Source organism: Engraulis encrasicolus, chromosome 13, assembly GCF_034702125.1.
Source record: "Engraulis encrasicolus isolate BLACKSEA-1 chromosome 13, IST_EnEncr_1.0, whole genome shotgun sequence".
Taxonomy (NCBI): domain Eukaryota; kingdom Metazoa; phylum Chordata; class Actinopteri; order Clupeiformes; family Engraulidae; genus Engraulis; species Engraulis encrasicolus.
This window is the reverse complement of record NC_085869.1, coordinates 42,328,008-42,349,891: the sequence shown is the minus strand read 5'-3', so window position 1 is coordinate 42,349,891 and position 21,884 is coordinate 42,328,008. Positions and strand designations below refer to the sequence as shown.

The 21,884-nt window shown below is 45.9% G+C and overlaps 1 protein-coding gene across 2 annotated transcripts in view; it reads left to right on the top strand.

Moving 5' to 3' along the window:
- Positions 1 to 294: 294 nt before the first annotated feature.
- gsk3ba (glycogen synthase kinase 3 beta, genome duplicate a) overlaps positions 295 to 21,884 on the top strand; it is a 101,794-nt gene continuing 80,204 nt past the window's right edge. Inside the window, exon 1 of one of the 2 annotated variants that reach the window (XM_063213947.1) lies at positions 295 to 1,245. In XM_063213947.1, the coding sequence (XP_063070017.1) occupies positions 1,158 to 1,245 (88 nt within the window). In that variant the 5' untranslated portion in view covers positions 295 to 1,157. The remainder of the gene's footprint in view (positions 1,246 to 21,884) is intronic. The other variant, XM_063213948.1, reaches the window with a different exon arrangement.

Genomic DNA, 21,884 nt, shown 5'->3' with positions numbered 1-21,884 from the left:
ATGCTGCCTCGTCATTGGTGTGCCCTCCATTCTTGGGCGAATCCTGTTGGGTTGAAGTCAATCCATCAACCAAAAGGCCCGCCCAGAGAGCAATTTTAACGTGTGACGCTCGGAACACCAGGGGCAGTATTAAGCAAATTACGCCATGTGTTCTCCGAGGGTTGCAAGCTCATTGGCCTACAGTGCGCCCCCTCCCTCCGCCCATATTCAAAGAATACGCAGAGGATTGGCCAACTTCGACCTCCTCAGTCCTTCTTGCGCTCCACATTTTCCGATTCTTTACGCACTGAGTTGCCGTAACCAGGTCGCCTGGCTGATTCACCGCCACAGTATCCAAACGTTGATTACGCAAAAAACGTTCTATTGGTCGTGGTGACAAAGAGAGCGAGCAGAGACCGTCGGAGAAGGAATAAAAAAAAGAATTTTCTGAAATGCTGAGTGGATTTTAGAGAGCGTTTTCTCCTGGAACCGCGACATCAAGCTGATTTCACAACCGAGAGTATTTTTCTGCTGGACTTTGAGAAAAAACATCCGTGTGTATGGAGTTACATCAGACGGGAGGCTCGCTGAAAACAGTTTTAAAATTGGTCTATTGGAAAATTCGCATTTGAGTCGTTGGTTGGCTAGAGCAAGGAAGCCGCCATGGCTGGTACTGCTAGATCGCAGAGTCTCCACCTCAGAATATGAACAAATAGCCCTCCTAATGATCTTATGTTTTAATGACATACAACGTTGTTTGTGACATTTTGTAGACGACCAACTACAGGAAATATTTTGTAGGCCTATGTGTCAATCTACGTATGAATCCGACGCGATTCAGAACAAGAGAATCGGTGGGATTTTTCGGGGGAAACAGGGAAACGACCGATTTGATGACTATTTTTACTGACACTGACTTTTAACAGACCTCTATCTCTTGCGACAAAGACACTGCTTTTAAAGGATGGTTTGAAGGAAAGACTGTCAGTGGATGGGAGAAGGTAGCGAACCAGCTGAAGAAAACGACAGAAAGGAGTGAAGTGGAGAAAGTGTTGCCTTTTTCTTTTGACTATTTTGTTTTAAATAGTCCCCACAGAGGTCTTTGAACAGTGACCAAGTTGATCAAAAGTGTCAATCGTCCCAAATCGAGAAAAAATACAGGGATTTACGATTGGAATATGTCGGGTCGGCCAAGAACCACCTCCTTCGCAGAGAGCTGCAAACCAGTGCCGCAGCCTTCGGCATTTGGCAGCATGAAAGTCAGCAGTAAGTTGATTGCTATTTTTAATTGCTTATATCTACATGCCATATGTAGGCTATATTCGTAAATTGAATTGTCAAAAGCATACCTACCGAACCGAATTGTTTGAGAAGGCTACAAGGCCTAGGCTACATGCTACTCTTCCCCCAGGCCACTCCGAGTTTGCACTCGGCGTGTCTCAGAACGCTATTTGCTACACACTTGATACATTTTCAGAGATTCAAGTGTCACACTGTAGCAAAGTAAAAGTGGCATGCCCCACTTTTCCCACCGATCATCGCACTAGCATCAAGAACTACAGCCTTTTCCTGTTGGACAAGCTGGCGTGCAAGAGGCCTGCCTTGCGCGTAGACAGGCGTTTTCTTGCGTGAAGCCTCCCAAATTTGCCACCCATCTTTAAGGATTTACAGTCACACACGGTTTACTTTGTGGGAACTTTTGTAAAAGTCGTAAAGGCGGACTGACATGCTCGAATTGCCCCTACTAGCAACACACGCAGGCAAGGAGAGGCGCGTCCTTGACGAATTGCGTGGACGAAAAAAAATGCTGTCACAAAAACCCTCGAGTGGCTTTGATTTACACAAACGAGCCTCGCACACTGACCGAAGAGACCGGAAAGAGCTTCTAATGCATTTTTTTCTGTGTCGCAAGTGGCAGATGCTGATTGTGGCTCATTACGCAATAGTTCAGGTCCACACCGAGGGGCGTCTCTCCGTAGACAGCAATGCTGTTGAACGCAAGCTCTTGCTACAAGCACTTTCGAGGCTTCCACCAGTTGTGACTTTGGCAATGGCATGATTAGCCGGCCTTTGAAAGAAGAGAGTGAGTGATACTGATAGAGAGAGCAAAGAAGGAGGGGGCAACAATGCTGATAGACAGACTGCGCAAGGCCCAAATTGTTATACAATGTTACCGCACACGCGCTCAGTCAGTAGTCAATAGACTACGGTTGCTACATTGCTTGTCAAGGCCGGAGTAGCCCCTCGCGATGGCACGTGGCATACAGCCCGCAGGGCGTTTGCCAGGCCCGGCCAGACACCGCTAGCAACCGTGATATCAGCTCGTCGAGGTAAATGACTTGGGTGTTGCTGAGGGGTAAAAAAAAAATCTGTTCAGTGCATGGACACGTGTCGGCAGTCAGTAGATCTAACTTGGCAAGATATGAATGTCATGCCAACTAATTGGTGGTGTGAAAAAGCGGCATTTCACGACTGTTTGGCTAGGTGTACGTCAACCCACAAGTCTCAGTGTAGGCCTATCCTTGCATGCATGCAGTCCCCTCCTCCTGTGCTGCTCAGTGCTCTCCCAGACAGCTGTCTTTTCACGTTCAGCTTGAGTTGACGTTTGGGACACCTGTTCCATACATGTTTTTGCATGCCAGTGCAGTTCATTTGCCATAGCAGAATGGAAAACGGAGTACTTGGACCCTAATGAGCTACCACCATAAAGCTGCTGCATACAGTTTTCTTTTGAGAGGTGAATGGACTAGGACGGTTTGTGGAATACTGCCTCAAATAGCCGGTGTGTATGGGGGTGCCACAGAGACACGCGCTGGCGTGCACCTTCAATGCCCCCCACGTCACGGTGGCACGGACAGCCATATTGACTGAGGTTCATTTTGCTCAATACTGTAATGTGATTTCATTGCCTCTGGCAGCCCCCCAGTGTCACACACTGCAACTGACCTTTGACATGTGCACACACACACACACACACACACACACACACACACACACACACACACACACACACACACGCCATTGCTGCATCCCTGCTATTGCCACATATGCACATGCCCAGGCGGACACGGTTCAACTTCACAGATGTGCATGTATTCTTTCAAAAACCAAGATTTGGTGCAACCACAATTTGAACATCTTGTCTATTTGTGTAGCACTCTCCCAAGCAACAAGCTCATCACCTTGACTCAGCCACATCCCTGCGTTTTGAACTGATTTCTCACACGGTGCGCTAGGGTTGGATATTGTGTGTGTGGTTCAGAGATTGCTGGTGCCTTAAGGCCAGGGCTTGCAGAACGGTAGGCCTATCATATGATGCTGTTTATGTCTAGTGGTCGTAGGAGGTGTGTGTGTGTGTGTGTGTGTGTGTGTGTGTGTGTGTGTGTGTGATGGAGAGAAGGAGGAATGGAAAAGGATGTTCGGTGGGTGCTGATCCTGGTTAACAAGACGTGAAGAGAGCACACACACACACACACACACACACACACACACACACACACACACACACACACACACACACACACACACACAAGGGGAAGAGAGAGGGAGCGAGAGAAAGATGAAGTGCTGATGTGGCAGTGTGTGGTGGTTGGATTCCTGCCGTCCAGAAACTGATTGCAGATGAAGCGTCACATCTCTCTCTCTCTCTCTCTCTCTCTCTCTCTCTCTCTCTCTCTCTCTCTCTCTCTCTCTCTCTCTCTCTCTCGCTCTCTCTCTCTCTCTCTCTCTCACACACACACTCTGTACTGTACTCTTTCTTTACTGTACTCTCTTTACCCTCTACCACGCTCTCCCTCCCTCCAGCTCTCCCTCCCTTCATCACTCCCTCTCCCTCAACCATTCTCTTTTTTCTCTCTCTCTCTTTCCTCCTCTCTTTTCTTCCACACCCTTTACTGCTTCCCCTCCCCCTTCACTCATACCCCTTTCTCTTCTCTCTGCTCTCTTCCTGCACATTCACTCCCACTCCCTCTCTCCCTGTAGCTCTCTCTCTCTCTCTCTCTTTCTCTGTTACTCTATCGCTCTACATTGCTGCTTTATACCTCTACCATCCTCTCCCTTCTATCGCGTTCTCTCTCTTTCTTTCTCTCTACCTCTGTGAGTGGAGGACGGGACCATTGCTGCTCTATAGCTCTACCACCCTCTCCCTTCTATCGCATTCTCTCTCTCTCTCTCTCTCTCTTTTTCTCTCTACCTCTGTGAGTGGAGGACGGGATGACCCTGCACATTACGGTGGCTGGTTAGCTAGCACTGCAATTGGCACCAGAGCTGAGGAGAGAGGGGGAGAGGAGAGGAGAGCAGAGGAGGAGACTGGAGGAGAGGAGGGGTGGGTGAGAGGAAGAGAATACAGGAGGAGAGAAGAAGAAGCGACGCTGATGCTCGGAGGAGATGTGGTGAAGAGAGGAGAGGAGTCGTGTGGGTGACGCTGTGTTTCTGAGGAGAGGTGGAGAGAAGAGAGGAGGAGAAGGAGAGGCGAGGAGGTGGAGAGAGGAGAGGAGAGGAGGATGGGGAGCGTCCACAGTGCCTGCCGGACCTGCCGGCGCCCCGGACTCCGCTGCTTTGCCCAGCACGCCTCTTTCGAACACTGTAGCAGTGACACGTGCAGTAAGATGCTTGGCATGCGTGCTAGCATGCTAAGGCTACATGTACTAGATGACGAGAAGCGTTGTGTAGTAGGACGATCGGCATGTATCCTAGCATAGCATGCTAAGGCTATGTATAGCAGGCTCAGCCTCATATAGCAGGCTAATGTGTATCGTTGGGCATCCAGGGCATGGTGTGTGTGACAAGGGAAAGGTGAGGGGGAGGGGAGGGTGGGAGAGGTGCGCGCCTACTGTTTTTGAGGCAACCTGACGAGGGTTAGGGCCACTATCTGTGTCTCTTTTTGATTGGTTTGTTTGAGTTGTTTATTTATTTATTGTTTATTATGCTTCAGGGAGTGGCTCTTGTTTCAATTTCCCGGAACTCTAGACTGTCATGCTATCAGCACAATGAGAGAGAGAGAGAGAGAGACAGACAGAGAGAGAGAGAGAGAGAGAGAGAGAGAGAGAGAGAGAGAGAGAGAGAGAGAGAGAGAGAGACAGAGAGACAGAGAGAGAGAGAAGGTGGGCAGGATGTTTTAGCATGTTTGTCAAGCATGATGAAGCATCCTTTGTCAAGCATGTCTTTTTGTATTATTACCATTTTAAATAAACAGAACTGGAAGACCTCTATGGTATTTTGTTTTACTTTGATTTCTACTATGATGTGGTTTTCATACGTTCTGTATCTGCTAGCCACTGAAAATTCAGCACTGCTCTCTAGATTGTGACCACGTGTAGAGAGGCCTGTGTGACTGTTACAACACAGAGGGATACATCTGCCAATTGTGCATGTCTTGCATTGGATTATTCTTCATGTAGTAGTGTTCGAGGCTGATGTATGTAGGGAGTAGGGAAGTGTGGTAGCATTCAGACCGAGACCCTGTTCCTCACTTCCTCAATTGCATGGGCATGATTACAGCATTACCTGTTTCTCTCTCTTCCAAATCATGTAAATGGGTCAGAGCGTTTTCATACTGCCTCTGTGATATTAACCCTGTCTTTTGAGAGGCCGATCGGATTACATTCAAATCAATTTGTAGCTGAGACACTCCTGCATTGGGTGCTCACATGTGATGCAGGGCTTGCAGTAATATGAATGCAGACAGACTTAAGGCGTGGGGAGTTGTTCTCGCAAAACAAAGCTCAACTTCATGCTCCCCATGGGACGTGCAGCGTATTTTGCAGTTGGCACATATATGCTAAGCAGTGGCACTGTGTTTTGGTTGATTTCTGTGTGGAACTGAGAAGTTGGTACAGTTGGTACTGTTTGCAGTGATTTGTGGCCATCAGCCTGGGTGGGGCTGTTGAGGGGCTGAGCAGGGCATTTGTCCCAGGGTCCTTTTTTGACCTTGGCAGGCTGTATGAGGGCCCCGATCATTGTCTTGCCATGGGGCCCCTGTATGCAATTGTTGCGGCACTGGCTTTCAAGCTCGGTTGATCACATACAAGTGATGGAGCAGCGAGCATGAATCTGGTCAAAAGCCTTTTTTTTCATTGATGAAACTCCTTTTAATGACGCGACTTGAACCTTAGGTCAGCTTAGCAGACTTCTCGTTTGTTTGTGAAGAGAATTTGGAAGCAACATTTCAAGGTTTAAGCTCCTGGGGTCCGTATCTCGAAAGCGTCTTTGCTAACGATGGTAGCAACGTTCTTCGTAAGAGCGACTCAGCTCTCTCTCGACAGCGACGCTCACCACTAAATCCAAGGGAATGGTGTTACGTCTTAAGACGGTCTTAAAATGGTTAGCAACGACAAGAATCGAGAAACGGACCCCTGGTCCATTTAGTGTAGCAGACTTGCAGTGCGTGGTTGTGCTGTAAAGCGAGTGAATGGAAGGGCAGGGAGAGAAAGACGGTGGAGTTTCTGGTCTTGGTCATCGCGCCCTGGCTTTCTCGCTGGCTTGTTTTGCCAGGACTACTAGACTTCCTGGTCAGACATGAGCAGCCCTGTGTGGCACAAGGAAGCGTCTCGCACGCGAGCAAGCTAGCAGTTGGTCCTGATTTAGAACATGCTGTATCCCTCTGTGCTCCAGATTCCAAATTCTTCCTCCTTGTACCAGGAAATTCCGCTCTGAGCCCACACTGCTTAGCACCAGAGGGCAAAGCCAGAAGAAGGAAGGGAATAAGGGGAAAAAAAGCAGCACTAAATCCTTTCTTTTTTTCTCTCTCTTTCTATCCGTAAAACCCCAAAGTGCCAGTCTTCCTTCGTATGACGATGCTATCTGCAGGAAACGTAAGCCTGGTGTTGTTGTGCTGCTACGTGACAACGTACAGAGCAAAGAGTTGAGCTTTTTTTTCTTTCTTTTCTTTCCCTTTTTTCTCTTTTCATTTCTTTTTCCTGCCAAAAGGCGCTTTGTAGACGTTCCTAATCTGTCAGGGATGGAGGAAAGAACGCTTGTGTAACTGCCACTGCATGGAAGGCGGCTGGGCTTGCGGGGCAAGAGGGCGCGAGGCCAACGTGAAAGTAATGGCCAGACGTGATGTTGCTCTCTCCTCAGCTCGCTCTGTTAGGATAAGAAAACAATAAAGAACCCTTTTCAGGGCTCCAGAGTGCGACCAATTTGGTCGCATATGCGCCCATTTTTTTCAATGGTGCGCCTAAAAAATATTTTTAGGCGCACCGGTGCGACCAGCCATAACAAAATCAATTACCAAACCACCGTTTTAATGGACATAAAATCACATTCTACAGTAGTGGCCCATCATCACACAAAACGTGTCGATGCGGTCATTCCTTCAACTCCGCTGAACTACCGGTAGCTTTCTCCCCCTTCCTCGTTCACAGGCGGCCCGACGTTTCAGAATAGAATGTTCGACTTCCCTCAACTATCCGAGTTCACATGTGCCAGCGAGTTTTGTGTTCTCAACCAGGCGAGTTTTGCAACGGACGAGAGGGTTACAATCACGGTAAAAACAGCAAAATGACTTGAGGATATTTTAAACACGAGAGAGTCACAATCACGGGGAAAAACTAAATGGCTTGAGCGGATATCAAACATTGCCACACAAAAATGCAGACGGGTGCGGAATTGCCCGTTTCTGCCGCGTGCAGAGCTGGCCAAACAACAGGTGACGCGCTAGTCTGTCGGGACTTCTGTGAGAGTTTTTTGATAGCGACTAGGGCATGCTACATACTGCCTATCAGTCGGCAAGGCATCGTACATGCACCTCGAGACAGCACGAGAGAGGGAGAGAGAGAGAGAGTGAGTGAGCGAGCGAGCGCTGCGGTCGTGTCTGTTCGTAGCGCTTGCTAAGATACCACAATCATTATGCAGAGGGAGAGCGCTCAAAAACGGGGAAATAGACAAAACCCAATTCACCTCAGATTCCACTGTAAACATAGGCTAGGCTATTTGTGTCTAATGATTTTAAAAATCATGACATTTTAGCAGGGTTTGTTAAAAAAAAACTATCCATCCATCCATCCATCCATCCATCCATCCATCCATCCATCTATCTATCTTCATATTGTAACTCTGTGCTTGTGCCGTGTGCGTAGCCTTATTGCAGAAAAGGCTGGTATGTTGATCTTACTAGTCAAACACATACTGACTAAAAGGCTACTAATTTGGTCTTTTCTACCAGCCAAACTGCTTGTAGCCAAGATGTGTTAGTTAGGTAGCCTACTGTCATGTCTTTTATAAGGAGCACATTTGGAAGACTAGCATAGCACATGAAAGGCTCCAGGTCTTTTAAAATATAGCAACAATAATAGAATAATAATAATAATAATAATAATAATAATAATTATTATTATTATTATTATTATTATTATTATTATTATTATTATTGCTATTATTATTGCTATTGTTATTATTTTTAATTATTATTTTTTAAAGCTGAGGTGCGTGTGTGTATGGGGTGGTGAAAACATTTGGGTGCACCTAAATTTTGTGCTGGTGCACCTAAAAAAATGTTTTAGGCGCACCAGTGCAACCAGTGCAAAAAGTTAGTCTGGAGCCCTGCTTTTCCAAAATATCATAAAACCCATTAAAATGCTATGTTCTTCTGATATCTTGTTTTATTTTATTAGGTAGCATCAGGGCAGTTGGTACAGGGTTAATGTCATCTTATTTTTTCTCACGTAATTAAAGGTAAATAAACGAAAATGTATAGCGTTTTTGGAAAAGACCTATTAAAACACACGGGAGCAGTGGAGGGCACTCAGACTCAGTGTGGTGGTGGTGGTGATGGCAGTGCAGCCGTTTTTTATGAGCTGGGTAGGGCACTGCAGACACACCGTTAGACTAATGTGTCTGCACAGGGAGCAATCTCCATACCTCTCTGTCCCTTTGTCCCAATTATCTTCACTATCTTTCTCTGTCATGGTCTAGGGCTTTTCTATTCATTTTACTTTTTTGGCCTCGTTTTCATTTCTTCTACGGCCTTGTTTTTTCCCTAGTGTGGAGAGCCTGCTCCCCCCACCCGTCCTTCGCTCTTACTTTCTCCACTGGCCCCCATTGGCCCTCCACTACATCTTTAATTTATCCGTTTTCCAGTTTGATTATGTCTGTTTCTCTCTATATTTAACCTCTATTGGTCCTGTGTTTTTCCTTCATCCAACACCGACGGAGCATATGCCAGATGTTACCAGCTACACAAGCCAATCTCATTGTTCCTCAGGAACAATAGTTATTCATCTTGCAAAGGCCAGGAGTGTGTGTGTGTGTGTGTGCGTGTGCGTGTGTGGCTGTTTTTAGCTGCCAGGCACAACCCCGCTATTCCCAGGTGGGGAGGAAGTGCAGTGTTCTCAGTGGGATGCAGATTTTAGTGTGTGTGTGTGGTGTGTGACTGTGTGCACGCACACATGCGTTTCAGGGCATGGAATGTGGGGCAATGTGACTTTACCACGCTGCCATGACACTTTTTTATATACTGCCTCTCCCACTCCAATGTCATTACTGCATTTTGTGCTACTTTGGTTATGCTGCAAGTAGTTCATTTTCGTCATGTTTCTGTCACTGTATGATTGCTGCACTCTTCATGCTACATGCTGGCTTGCAGACAGACAGACATGCAGACAGACTTTAATTACCTCCTTGGGGAAATTCAGGTTCGAGGTAGCATAAAGATATAAAAGAACCGTACAGATAGATGGATACATTGATGAGATGAATGTGCAAAGTGAACTGCAGATGAAGTTGCTGCCTGCTCAGTCGAGGTAGCAACAAGGAATTACATAGTAAAGTTTTTTCCCCCCATGTTCCATAAATGATTGGTTTGCGGTACTCACTGTTGCGCTTTGGTTGGTTCATGACTTTAGAACGACCAGTTCTACAAGCCTTCCTAAAGATAGACACCCTCCATATCCCACAATTACATCGGAGATTTTACAGTTTACAGCAAGTTAGAATCAAAGCTGCTGACTGCTTTTGCCATGCGGTGCATTTGCACTGGTAACCAAGGTGATTCACGTTGTTATCTCGGCACAGTTTTTTTTTTTGGTGTGTGCGTTGTCTTATCTGTTTAAATAGCCCGTTGCCATGGCGACAGAGAAGCGGGTTCCGATAGTGCCCCCAGCTCCCCTTTGCCACCAGTGGCCTTCGAAGTGATTTACTACTGAGGTGAGAGAGAGGGGAGAAGGGGACGGCCACACAACACAGCACAGCACACCCCTTGTTGCCATGACGGTTGTTGTTAGGTGTTGCCAGGACACCAATTTACCTGAACAGACGCAACAGCCAGGGCCCTGACTGAGTGCCTCAGATGTTCATTTGAGGAATTCCTCCCTGAATCACTGTGTGCGTACCCAACAAGGTGACTCTGTAGGGTGGGGTGCAGTGAGCTGTTCAACCCTTGGGGTTAATTGGCAGTCTGGGTTGACAAGACCTGACGCGCAGGTTTAACAGAGATGTGAACATTTGAATGATGAATGTGACCAACATGGAACTGACACAGAGAGAATAACCTCAATAGGTAATTTTTCATCTGTTTTGAGAATGCAAAGTTTGAGACTTATCATGCTTGCATTGTTTAGATCAAAGGAGGTGGTAGCTTAAAAAGTTAAATTTGTTTTGTGACTTCAGTGGAACGAATTTGGATTTATTGCAACTTCTAGGCCTGAGCAATATAGGTCACCTTACCTTCAAAAAGCAATTCAAGCAACATGACCTCATCCAAAACGTTACGATAACGCGTCAAACTGTCTTTAGTGTGATTTATTTTTAGTTTGCGTGTAATCGTTTTACTATCGTTTTACTACGACTTTCCATGTTAGATTGTGCTCTACACGACCCTCTGACAGGTTAGGGCTAGGGGTGGTGTTGGCATAATTTTGCTTTTGGCCTTGATTGTTTCGTTTTTCTCTGCAAAATGTAACGGCAGAGAGTTTGCTTTACTCAAAGGTTAGGGTTAGGGTTGATTTCGGTCAGGGCACAGCATTTTTGCGTTGCGGTGCACCACAACGTGGAATGCACTTGCGTAATGCCAATTTGAATTCAAGAGTTTCTGCTGAGTCCTCAATCTGGATTGGTTGGATTCGTCTTGACTAATGAATCAGGTGGTTGGACAATGATAAAGACAATTATCAGGGCAGGCATTGAGGGTCCCTTTACCGACAAAGGAGTTCAATTTGCTTCATTCATCTGTAATCGGTTTAAAGAAGACACTCAGCTCCCTAACAAAATACAGTATGACTGGGTGCTGATTCCTAAAATCAATGTAGGCCAGAAGAAAAGGATAGCACTCCTAAAGATGAAGATAGTTAGGAAGGACCTTTGTTTCCTTCTCAGTTCATTTGCATATTTTTGAAGTAATTTACAGAACGAGATGACTTTTAGAAATGTGAATGTAATGAATAATTAGCCTGGTGGACCGATTACTAGCCTTTGGCACAGTGTTACATGTTCAGTAAACAAGGAATTTGTATAGCGTGCATGCATAAAACACACACACACACACACACACACACACACACACACACACACACACACACACACACACACACACACACACTGGCTCTCTCAGGTGTGGGACCTGGCGGTGGATCAGACAAGGCCCCAGCATTATTGTAGCAGCTGGATCTGTCGAGTGTGTGTGCTTGTGCATGTGTGTGTGTGTGTTTTGCGCGCGTTTGTTTGCGTGTGTCAGACAGATTACACTCCCCCTGCCTCTCCTCTCCTCTCCTCTCCTCCTCTCCTCTCCTTTCCTCTCCTCTCCTCTCCTCCTCTCCCCCTCCTGGTTTTGTTTTCCGGAAAAGGCAGCTGTCTAAGAACAATGGGCCTCTTGTTTTAGCATTTAAAAGCCTCCGATCCAGCCCGGGATTATTCTTTTTAGCCAGCACGATGAATTTTTTAAAAATTGAACAGTGGAAAGATCGAGAAACGCACTCACTCACATGTCTACAGGCACCTACAGACGGTCAAAAAAACGTGTGGGACCCTTTTTTAAGTTAAATCAGAAATGATCAACTTGGTCTGATTTGCTTTGAGGCTTAAGTTGTGTGTGTGTACTGTTGTTTTCGTCACCTGAAAGACTGTGTACCACAGTGCGGGAATCGGAACGTTTTAAGTGGCTTAAGGCGGCTATGTTTGTTTGTCGGCTCTTCAAGAAGCTTGCCTTGTTTGCCCTCCTCGTTGGGACGAGAGGGACCAAACTTTAAACTCCTCTACTCCCACCAGGGTTTAAAGTGTGTGTGTGTGTGTGTGTGTGTGTGTGTGTGTGTGTGTGTGTGTGTGTGTGTGTGTGTGTGTGTGTGTGTGTGTGTGTGTGTGTGTGTGTGTGTGTGTGTGTGTGTGTGTGTGTGTGTGTGGGAGGTGGGGGTTTAGGTTAGCAAACCACAGAGATGGTTGTAAATGGAAAACAACACAGTTGAGGCAAAGGATTGGTTGTAGCCTACAGCTTCTTTTTGAAAGGCACAAATGGGGTGAGCGTGAATTAGTTAAACTCCTTGATCACACACAAGGCAAATAGGGGATGAGTAAAACGCAGAAGATTGTCAATGAAAAACAAAACTGAAGATTGGCTGTACGGCTCTTAAAAAAATGGACAGAGGACAGTGTAGCCCCAATTGAGACGAAATCGTGAATGAGAAACAATGCAGTTGAAGTGAACAGTAAAAAAAAATGGACAGTGGAAAGACAGTGTATATAAAGAAAGTGTAGTGCCGCCCATTGAGAAGAGTGCGAGCAAATTCCTCGTCTCCCACCAGGGTGGGAAAAGGCTTGGTTTGGTGACTGCATTGTGAGTGCTGAGTAAACACTGAAAATTGTGAATGGAGAGCAGAAGGGTTGAGGAGGGGGTTGTCTTTTACCCTCCACCTATCGCAACTCACACTCAGGGCTCCAGTTGCATACAGGGAATTTATTAAAGGGGCTCCAGGTAGGATTAAACGTTTAATTAATCACGGTCCCGAGTCAGCCCATGCTTATGCGAGTCATTAGTGAGTGAACGATTACTCTCGTTACGACTTCCACGGTCCGCTGTCAGAAAACCCCACATGCAACTTCTGAGAGTGCGGTCCGAGGGAGTGTTGTGGGAAACAATTTTCATTTGAAAACATTGCTTTACATACCGTATTCAGATTTGTATCAACTGCTGGCATCCCGTGATGAAAAACTCTCAGCGAGAGTCTCACAGCAAGTTTCTTTGAACAGCATTTTTTCATTACTGTGTAGATTTTGAGGCAGGCATGCCACGGGTACCGCGCCAATGACGTCATCCAGCTAGTGCCCCTTTAATTGTCACAGGCACAATTGCGATGACCATCAGTTCATTTAACTTATAAACTTCACTCCACAAGGTTGGGAAAGAGGGGATGAGAATGGAAGGGTTAAGGCGGAAGAGAAGAGTGGAGGAGGAGAAAGGGAAGAATGGTTGCCTTGACCCACACCACACCGTTCGGACTGTCCCACAGGGATTAGTAATCTGGAAGATTATAGTGTGGCCATGTCATTTTACTACAGAGACGATGTAGACTTAAGCAGAGCAGCAGGCTTTCTTTATATTACTTATTGTGTATTTTTTGTTTATAAAATATATTTTTATGGTTACTTTTTGCCTTTATTGATCGTACAGTGAAGCCGCGAGACAGAAAGCAAGTGGGGGAGACAGGAATGGGGTTGGACCAGGGAAAATCTCCCAGGCCATACTCAAACCTGGGTTCCCATGGGCATGCAAGCCCATCTATGGCATCGTATGTTAATGTTAGCACGCTGCGCCACAGCACCCCTCTTTCTATGCTTCTAGAAAAGTGTAGAGAAAAATGTATTTTTAAAAGTATCAGCATTGTAATCTGACTAACAATATCTAATGGGTGATGAGAGCAACGAAAGGCAGAGTAGGAAGTGTGTGTGTGTGTGTGTGTGTGTGTGTGTGTGTGTGTGTGTGTCTGTGTGTGTGTGTGTGTGTGTGTGTGTGTGTGTGTGTGTGTGTGTGTGTGTGTGTGTGTGTGTGTGTGTGTGTGTGTGTGTGTGTGTGTGTGTGTGTGTGTGTGTGTTGGGGGGAGGGGGTAGCAGAGAGGGTAACGGGTTCAGAAGGGGGATGTTTGCAGGCGGAATGGGCGACACTACAGTACAGTAAGCTAGAGATCATACATACTTGTGGTTGTGCGTAGGGGAGGGGAGGTGGAATAGAGGGGGGATGTGGTAAGCCAAACTAAACTGACTGATGTTGAGAGGAGGAGATGACTGTCCTGCAAGGAGTTTGTTGTCGTGTAAAATCATCTCCATTGCAGTTGGTTGTCAGGGGGAAGGCCTAAAAAACTTTATTTTTCCACCTTTTATATCTGGTCCACAGTCTTAATGACACTCGTGCACGAATTGTGTAGACTTAAAGCTTAATACATGGGTTCACCGTGTTTGTAAACACGGTGTTGTGAGGAGGGGAAAGACATTTGCAGCCAACCACGTGAGCTAATTTTTTGACTGACAGTGGTTTCCAAAAATCAGAGGTTGAGTTGCGCGCAGCTAGAGTCACGCAGCCTGTGGAAAACAAATATTTAGAACCCATGTATATACATATGATATGCATGTAAGTTGTAGGAAGATGGCAGGCAAACATGTCTGAAAAGTTAGATGTTCCGTCTCTGGAGCAATTCGTCAATCACTGAGCTAGCTTTAATGTCATTTTGAATCGTGTGATGAACAACCATGGACAGCAGACACTGTTATTATTTTCCCCGTTGTTCTTTTTCCAAGTTTGCAAAAAAAAGAAAATCAATGTTTGCTTTTCTGACTAATAATAAAAAAGGTGTGCAAACCATTTTTTACTCTTGAAGTAAAACTGTGAAGATGGATTAAAGCGATAACTTTGTGTCTTGTGGCTCGTTTCTTGTTATTTTTCCCCCTCAAATTGTGTCTCCCTCTCCGTTTCAATTTATCAAAGAGGAATAAAAACAGCCTGCTATTTATCACTCGAATGTATTAGTCGCCAGAGTCATTCTCTGTTCCGAATCCACCATTAAAGTCGGCCTCATTAGATGTCTGCTGTACTGCCTGCCTGCCTTCCACTTCGGCGTTTTCTGCGTAATGTGTTTTTAACAGATACACCTGTTGGCGTTTTTAATGGAAACTTGCTGGTTGATGGATGTGAGTTTTGCTGATTAGATGGAGCACAGCAGAAGTGTAATGCGATGATGTTACTTCTTTCTCTACACTCCCCCCCAAACACACACACACACACACACACACACACACACACACACACACACACACACACACACACACACACACACACACACACACACACACACACACACACACACACAGACACACACACACACACACACACACACACACACTACTTCCCTTCAGGGGTGTCATCCTCCCTTGCGTCTGACTGTCGTTTGGGTCATTTGATGAGCACATAATGTGATATTCTTTCCTTTCAAACGGCTCCCTCACCCTTCCTCACATCCTCTTCCAACCTCCAACCTTTCTTGGTCAGCCAACCAGCCTTTCACCCCCACACTCCCCATCTTTGGTGTCATCCTCCCTCATGTATGACTGTCTCCTCTCTGTCTGGAGGAAAAGTCATTTTGACAGACAAACAGTGTAATGCACTACATACCATGGTATTTTTCTTCTTCTCTCTCTGATGCACCAGTGTCCTGCTCATCTCTCCTTACACCCTCATTCTTCTTCTTGGGTAGGCCTCCTCCCCCATGTCCAACTCCCTTCTGTCTTCCTTATTTTCCTGGGTCATTTGACAAGCATGTTGGTGGAGCAGTCTTGCTAGTCTGCAGAGTGCACTAAAATCAACTCCCTTGCGTGTGTGGTTGTGTGCATTTGTGCCTGTGTGTGTGTGACTTCAGTCGGCTGTATAGTGTGGTCATATGCACACAAACCGACCGTGACAGTATTCGGAGCCAAGTATGTACAGTTGACGTAACGCACCATGACTCATCTCCACGCTCCATAACGCGTAGACACATCAGAGAGGTTCATGACACTGCTGAGGGCTCACCACTGCCATGTACAAACTCCGTACCGTACCGTAAAACAATGTGAGCCGACTCCACGCAGTCACAGTCTTGATTACTTAAGTGGAGGTCAGCTGTGTAGCATACAGTAGTACACTCTCTGAAATTCACTGTGTAGAAGTTCACATTTTTGTGACTTACACAGGTCACCTTTTCAAAGGGAAAACATTGATGCGCCTCTGCGCCAAAGGGCCCCTTATATGATTAATATGTAAAAAAAAATCTCAGTAGGGCACTCGTCTACTATGCGGTCGACCTGGGTTTTGATTCCCGGCCCGGGTCCTTTGCCGGCCCTTCTCCATCTTTGTCTCCCCACTTGCTTCCTGTCACCATCTTCACTGTACTATCATATATAAAGTAAAAAAGACAAAAAAACTCTTTTTTTAAAAAAAGTCTCACTTGTAGGCCACCTACATATCCAGCTACTTCACCTCCTTACATCAACTACAGCCCCCCGCCCCCGCCCCACCATCTCACATCAAATGCACCACTGCAACACAAAGCAAACCTGCCCCACCCCAACACACTTGTAAAGACTTCTCCTGTGCCCTAAGTGGAGAGATTTTGTTGGGCCATTAATGATATTGATCATCCAAGAGCCTCTTTCCCAGGGTGAGGGTAGAAAGAAGAGGAGTAGGAGGAGGAGGAGGATAAGAAAGGAGGATAAAAAGAGGAGATGGATTAGGAAGAGAAGGGTAGATGATGTCAGAGTATATGCAGAAGAGGAGGGGGGGTAGTAGGAGGAAGAGTAGATAGTGAGGACAGGTGGAGAATAAAGAGAGAGGAGGATATGGATAGGAGGAGGAGGAGGTGAAGCGAAGTAAAGGGAAGGGGGAGAAAGGATAGGAAGGAGAAGGAAGACCAGATCGCGAGGAGAGGTGGAGAGGAGGACGTGAAGGGAAAAGAGGTGAAGAGAAGGAGATGATGGGCGAAGATCTATCTGGTCTGGCCGGCTTGTGTTCTCTGTAGCGGAGCCCTAATGCCTCATAATCCCAGCAGCGCTGTCATAAAAGGGGCAGATTATAGATGAAGGTTCAGTGCTGTGCAGATAAAGCTATTGATTCCCATAAAACAAACTGGAGGAGGAGGAGGAGGATAGAGGGCGGAAAGTGGCACCAGCAATGAAGGAGGGAGAGAGGGGTCGAAGGAATGGGAAAGAAGGTGGGGTGGGGTAGTGGTGGTGGTTGGATAGAGGTTGAGGAGGGTGATGCTGTGGAGGTAGAGAGGGGTGATTGGAGGACAGAGGAGGTGAGTGTGGTCTCCCCAAAAATAATGGAGGGGGCGGGGGTCTTCTAGCCAGGCCGCGCCCTCCTAGTGATGCAACACCTTCAGCGTTGCTATATAGTGAGGCCAAGAGCAATACAATATTGTTTCGGAGTTCCCCAAAAATCGGGAACTCCTCCCACCTTGCCAGGAAGCAAACAACCATTAGCAAACCAAGGGAGGTGGCATTTGGGAAATGTTAATTGTTATGCTCTTGGTCATAACAAGTTTCGAAGAGATTTGAAAGTCGATGATAATCAGGCTAGGGGTCTTCCTGAAAAAGATTGGGAGTGGGGAGAAGGAGAAGTGGGGTAGAGGGTGCAGGGTGGATGATGAGGAGGTGGAGGGTGGGGGGTGGTCTCCTTTAAAAGGATGAAGGACTCCAGGCAGGGTGCTGCCTCTCCTCTCTCTGTGCTCTTGTGTTCTTCTAGGCTCTGAGTCAGCTGTTTCTCTTCTTCCATGGGTGGTGCGAAGCTGCAACCAAACCCCAAAAACACTGCAGTACACAGCGGGGTGTACGCACGCACGCAAATACACACACACACACACAAACACACAAACACACTAAATGATGAGAACTGTAGCACTAACCCATGTCAGATAGGGTTGTGCAACATATCAAATGTATATTATCATGATATCAATATTGTTGTCAAACCATATCAACTTTCATAAAATCGAGTTGAAACAATGTTTTGTCATTTGTCTATACTGCAAAAAGGTAGGCTACTATGCACAATACATTCCCCTCTATGTGAGCCAGTGCAGAGGAGACTTGCTAGCCAAAATTCATGCAGAACACCGCTGTGTGTTTCTCTATGGCTCTCCACTCACACACTGCTGAATGGAGGGAAGATTGTGAATTGTTTGGGAGGATTGTTTTCTTCATCGCGATATCATTATGGAGTGAAATAATCGTGATCTTGATTTTTCCCATAATCGAGCAGCCCTAATGTCAGGTATGGTTACACTCAAAGACTTGCATACTTACTCACCACCAGAAACGAGTAAGTGAAAGAAAAGGAGTTCAAAATTGAATAAACAACAAGATGAGTGCGAGCAATCGGAGACTCCTGAGGATCTGCTTAGCTGCGGGACCACCCGTTATTTAAACAAAGCAAAGGTCTCCGCTGCAGGGTGCTCCACACCGCAGGGCCCAGGCCATGGCCTCAAAGCAAAGGTCTCTCCCCCACTCCCCACAGCCAAAGCCTGGGCCCCAGAGCTGGACTAGAGGAGGAATGGGGCCTGGGCACTTTTGGCTTAAAGGGGTCACTCCTGATTAGTGCAGCAGAACTGACTCACCAGTGGACCGCTCACCTTTTTTTTGTGGGGGGACGGACACATTTCTGAAAATAGGGGCCCATGAGGGTGCAGGGCTCACCGGGAAATGCCCCCTATGCCAGATGGCCAGTCCAGCCCCATGGCTAGGGCTGCCCTGCTGGGCCCCAAGAACAACAACCCCACAGTCAAAGTACAGAGGAAGACGGCCTAACCTAAAGGCCACACTGCACTTCTGCAAATGAAGCTAGTATTTACAAAAGCACTGTACTTACAGTGTACTTCATTTTCAGACATGGTCAATGTATCAGGCATACAATTACAAATTGTCGACTTGTGAGCTAGAGTATAAAAAAGGATGTTGCAAGAAAATTATGTACAGCATTAGCAGTGGACATTTTATTTAATTTCCATTCAGACATTTAGCGTGTGTATGGATAATGTTTCAGGTACATGAACAATTGTCGAATTGTGAGGTGGAATATAAAACAGGGTGGTTGAAGAAAGTGATGCATGGCATTAGCAGAGAAAATCTGATCTCATTTTCAGATATTTAACACGTTCATGGACAATGTATCAGGTACATGATTCATTGTAGAATTGTGAGGTGGAATATAAAAAAGGGTGGTAGAAGAAAATGATGCACGACGTTAGCAGAGGAAATTTTATTTCATTCTCAGATATTTAACAGCTACAAGGTTAATGTACCATCATTTTCCTTGATTAATTGTTGACTTCATAAGAGGTTCACAAGAGTGTCAAACGACAGTAAACAGTGGAACAATGACAAGACGGTGAAATACAAGTTGTATGACTAGTTCATCTGCATGTGGATTTCTGTTTTATTACAAAATCTTGATCTTACGTACTTAAGCATAGCCATGGACTGAGATAGACCTTTGCCCAATCATCAATCAAATCCACCAGTCAGAATGCTGTATGAGTTTTAGAAGACAGCCCCCTTGCCTACAACTATCTCTGCGTCTCATACAAACACAGAATGACACGTGATTCTTATCATATTGACAGATGTCAACATGTATTCAATATCTAGACCAGTGATTTGTCACTGCGTAACGTGGACATTGAAATCGACTGCATTTGAAGTTACATATGTATCCAGATCAAATCAGCGTAAGTGCAGTTCACAAGGAGCGCATGCACCAGGGCATGTGTGAGTGAGACTGGCAAGAACTGAGAATTGTGCCGTTGTACGCTGTGGACTCTGCAAAGTACAAGTATGACATTTTGACAGCTTTACAACAGTGACATAACCATAAATCCGGTGGCGTTTTCACTGGTGTCTGGCAGAAGCAGGTCACACAGAGAAAGAGCTAAAGAGAGGGAGAGAGAGGTTTGTGTGTGTGTGTGTGTGTGTGTGTGTGTGTGTGTGTGTGTGTGTGTGTGTGTGTGTGTGTGTGTGTGCCAGTCCGTGCCCTCTCTGAGTGGATTAATGCCGGGCTGGCTGACCTGCAATCCCACAGTAATTGGGTTACGCTCCAGGAGTCGCCGCCATGCGAGGTGAACTAAAGCGCACGAGGGCAGGCTGGTGCAGCGCAGTCATGCCATGCCATGCCATCCCATGGCAGAGGGTGAATGAATTATGTGGAAAAAGGCATGCAGATATTGTTCAGTCCTTCAGTTGTGCATCAATGTTTCAACCTTGCACAATAAAGAGCACTAGTGGCTTTTTCTTGAACTTAAATACAAACGACTGATACACAAGGGGCAAAGTGCATAATATCGGCTATTCTGATGTCATACCATAGAATAAGCTACCTAAATTGGCTAGTGATACTGAAATTATTACCAGTCACAGCCAAGTTTTACCAGCATTTGGCCGGTTTGCAGGTGCCAGTGTCAAGCCCTGGTACTGTGTGAGGTGAGGACAGCACAGCATGACACAGCGGAGCCATGTCACCTCTGCCTGCCCCTGCGTAAGGAGTCCTTAGTAAGCCATGGCTCTTTCCATCCAGGCAGGCTGACCACCGACCCAACGCGGACCATCCACCAAGTGTCCCTGTAGTTTACCCCTCTCACTGAACGACTGAGGACCATCTCAAGTGTCCCTCTCGGTGAATGATCAAACAAAAAGTGTCCTTTTCCCTTCACTGTGCCCTAGACCCAGTTACGACAGTCATAATATGGAGGGGAGTAGTTATTTATGATATGTAATGACTCTCTCCCCCGCCACTTATCCTTCCTTTTCTCTGTGACGATGACCCATAACAGGACTGTCAGAGTGTGGAGGAAAAAGGAAATGACTGTACTGTACAGGTTTGGTCTCTATTTCTACGCCATTGGCTGGTCACAAGGTTATCTTTGGTCTGTCACCGACACAATAAGCAACAATACATATTTTTTATGTTGTGCAACATGAAAAACAAATAAAAAATTGCTGTAGCAAAAGCGTGTGGCTTGCATGATAACAGCAAGTATTGGCAAGTCATATACCGTATATGAAGTAACACCTTCTCAAGTCAGCTTTCTCTAAACCTTTCAGGTTTGGTTTGGCAGAGATTCAGTAATTCCTTCCTGTAGAAGGAAGGGTTTTTTTGAAAGGCTCTGGCCACAGATTTTCGGCTAATGTTAAAATCGGGTGGAGTTTGGACGTGTTGTAAAACTTTCAGCTCCCACCTCTTGGGGTAGTTCGTAGTGCGTGATGAGATTTGTTGAGGGATCATTACCAGCTTATTGAAACCATCCTTTAGCACCTTTTAGACTCAGCAGATGGTGGAATATGGATGTGTTCAGTGGGGAGTTTTCCTTCGTGAGAACCAAAGTTTCCAATGACTCCCCGATGCAATGCTGATGAAGTGTTTGTGCTCCTGAGAAGATGCATGAGGATGTATTAAAAAGTCTGTGACCTTTTAGCCCTGTGGAAAAAAAAAATGTATTTGACTGCTGTGGCCAAGATTTATGAGCTTATTTTATTTAATCTTAAGGATTACATCTCTCTCTCACTCTTGTTCACGTAAGTTCCCGATTCAGTCCCAAATGTGTCAGTATCACTTCATACTTCAGCACTTTATTCAGATCAGCACACCATGATTGCAAAGTTTGCTAAATCATTATGGAGGTGTTTTATCTAAGTTTTCTTTGCTTTCCAAATCTGAACTCTCCCACAGTTGACTATACAATTGTACAATTGACTCTACCCCCACAGTTGACTCTGCAAATGTATTAGACCAAGTACAGTGACCGAGTGAACTAGACTAGGCTGCTGTACATTGCATGGAACACACAGGATGTCATCACACTTTTGAATGAAGCAGATAAGGCTTTGAGATGAAACTTTAAAGATTATTCAGGTGAATGGCATAGTAGTCAGTGTAGAGCAGAGAGAGAGAGAGAGAGAGAGAGAGA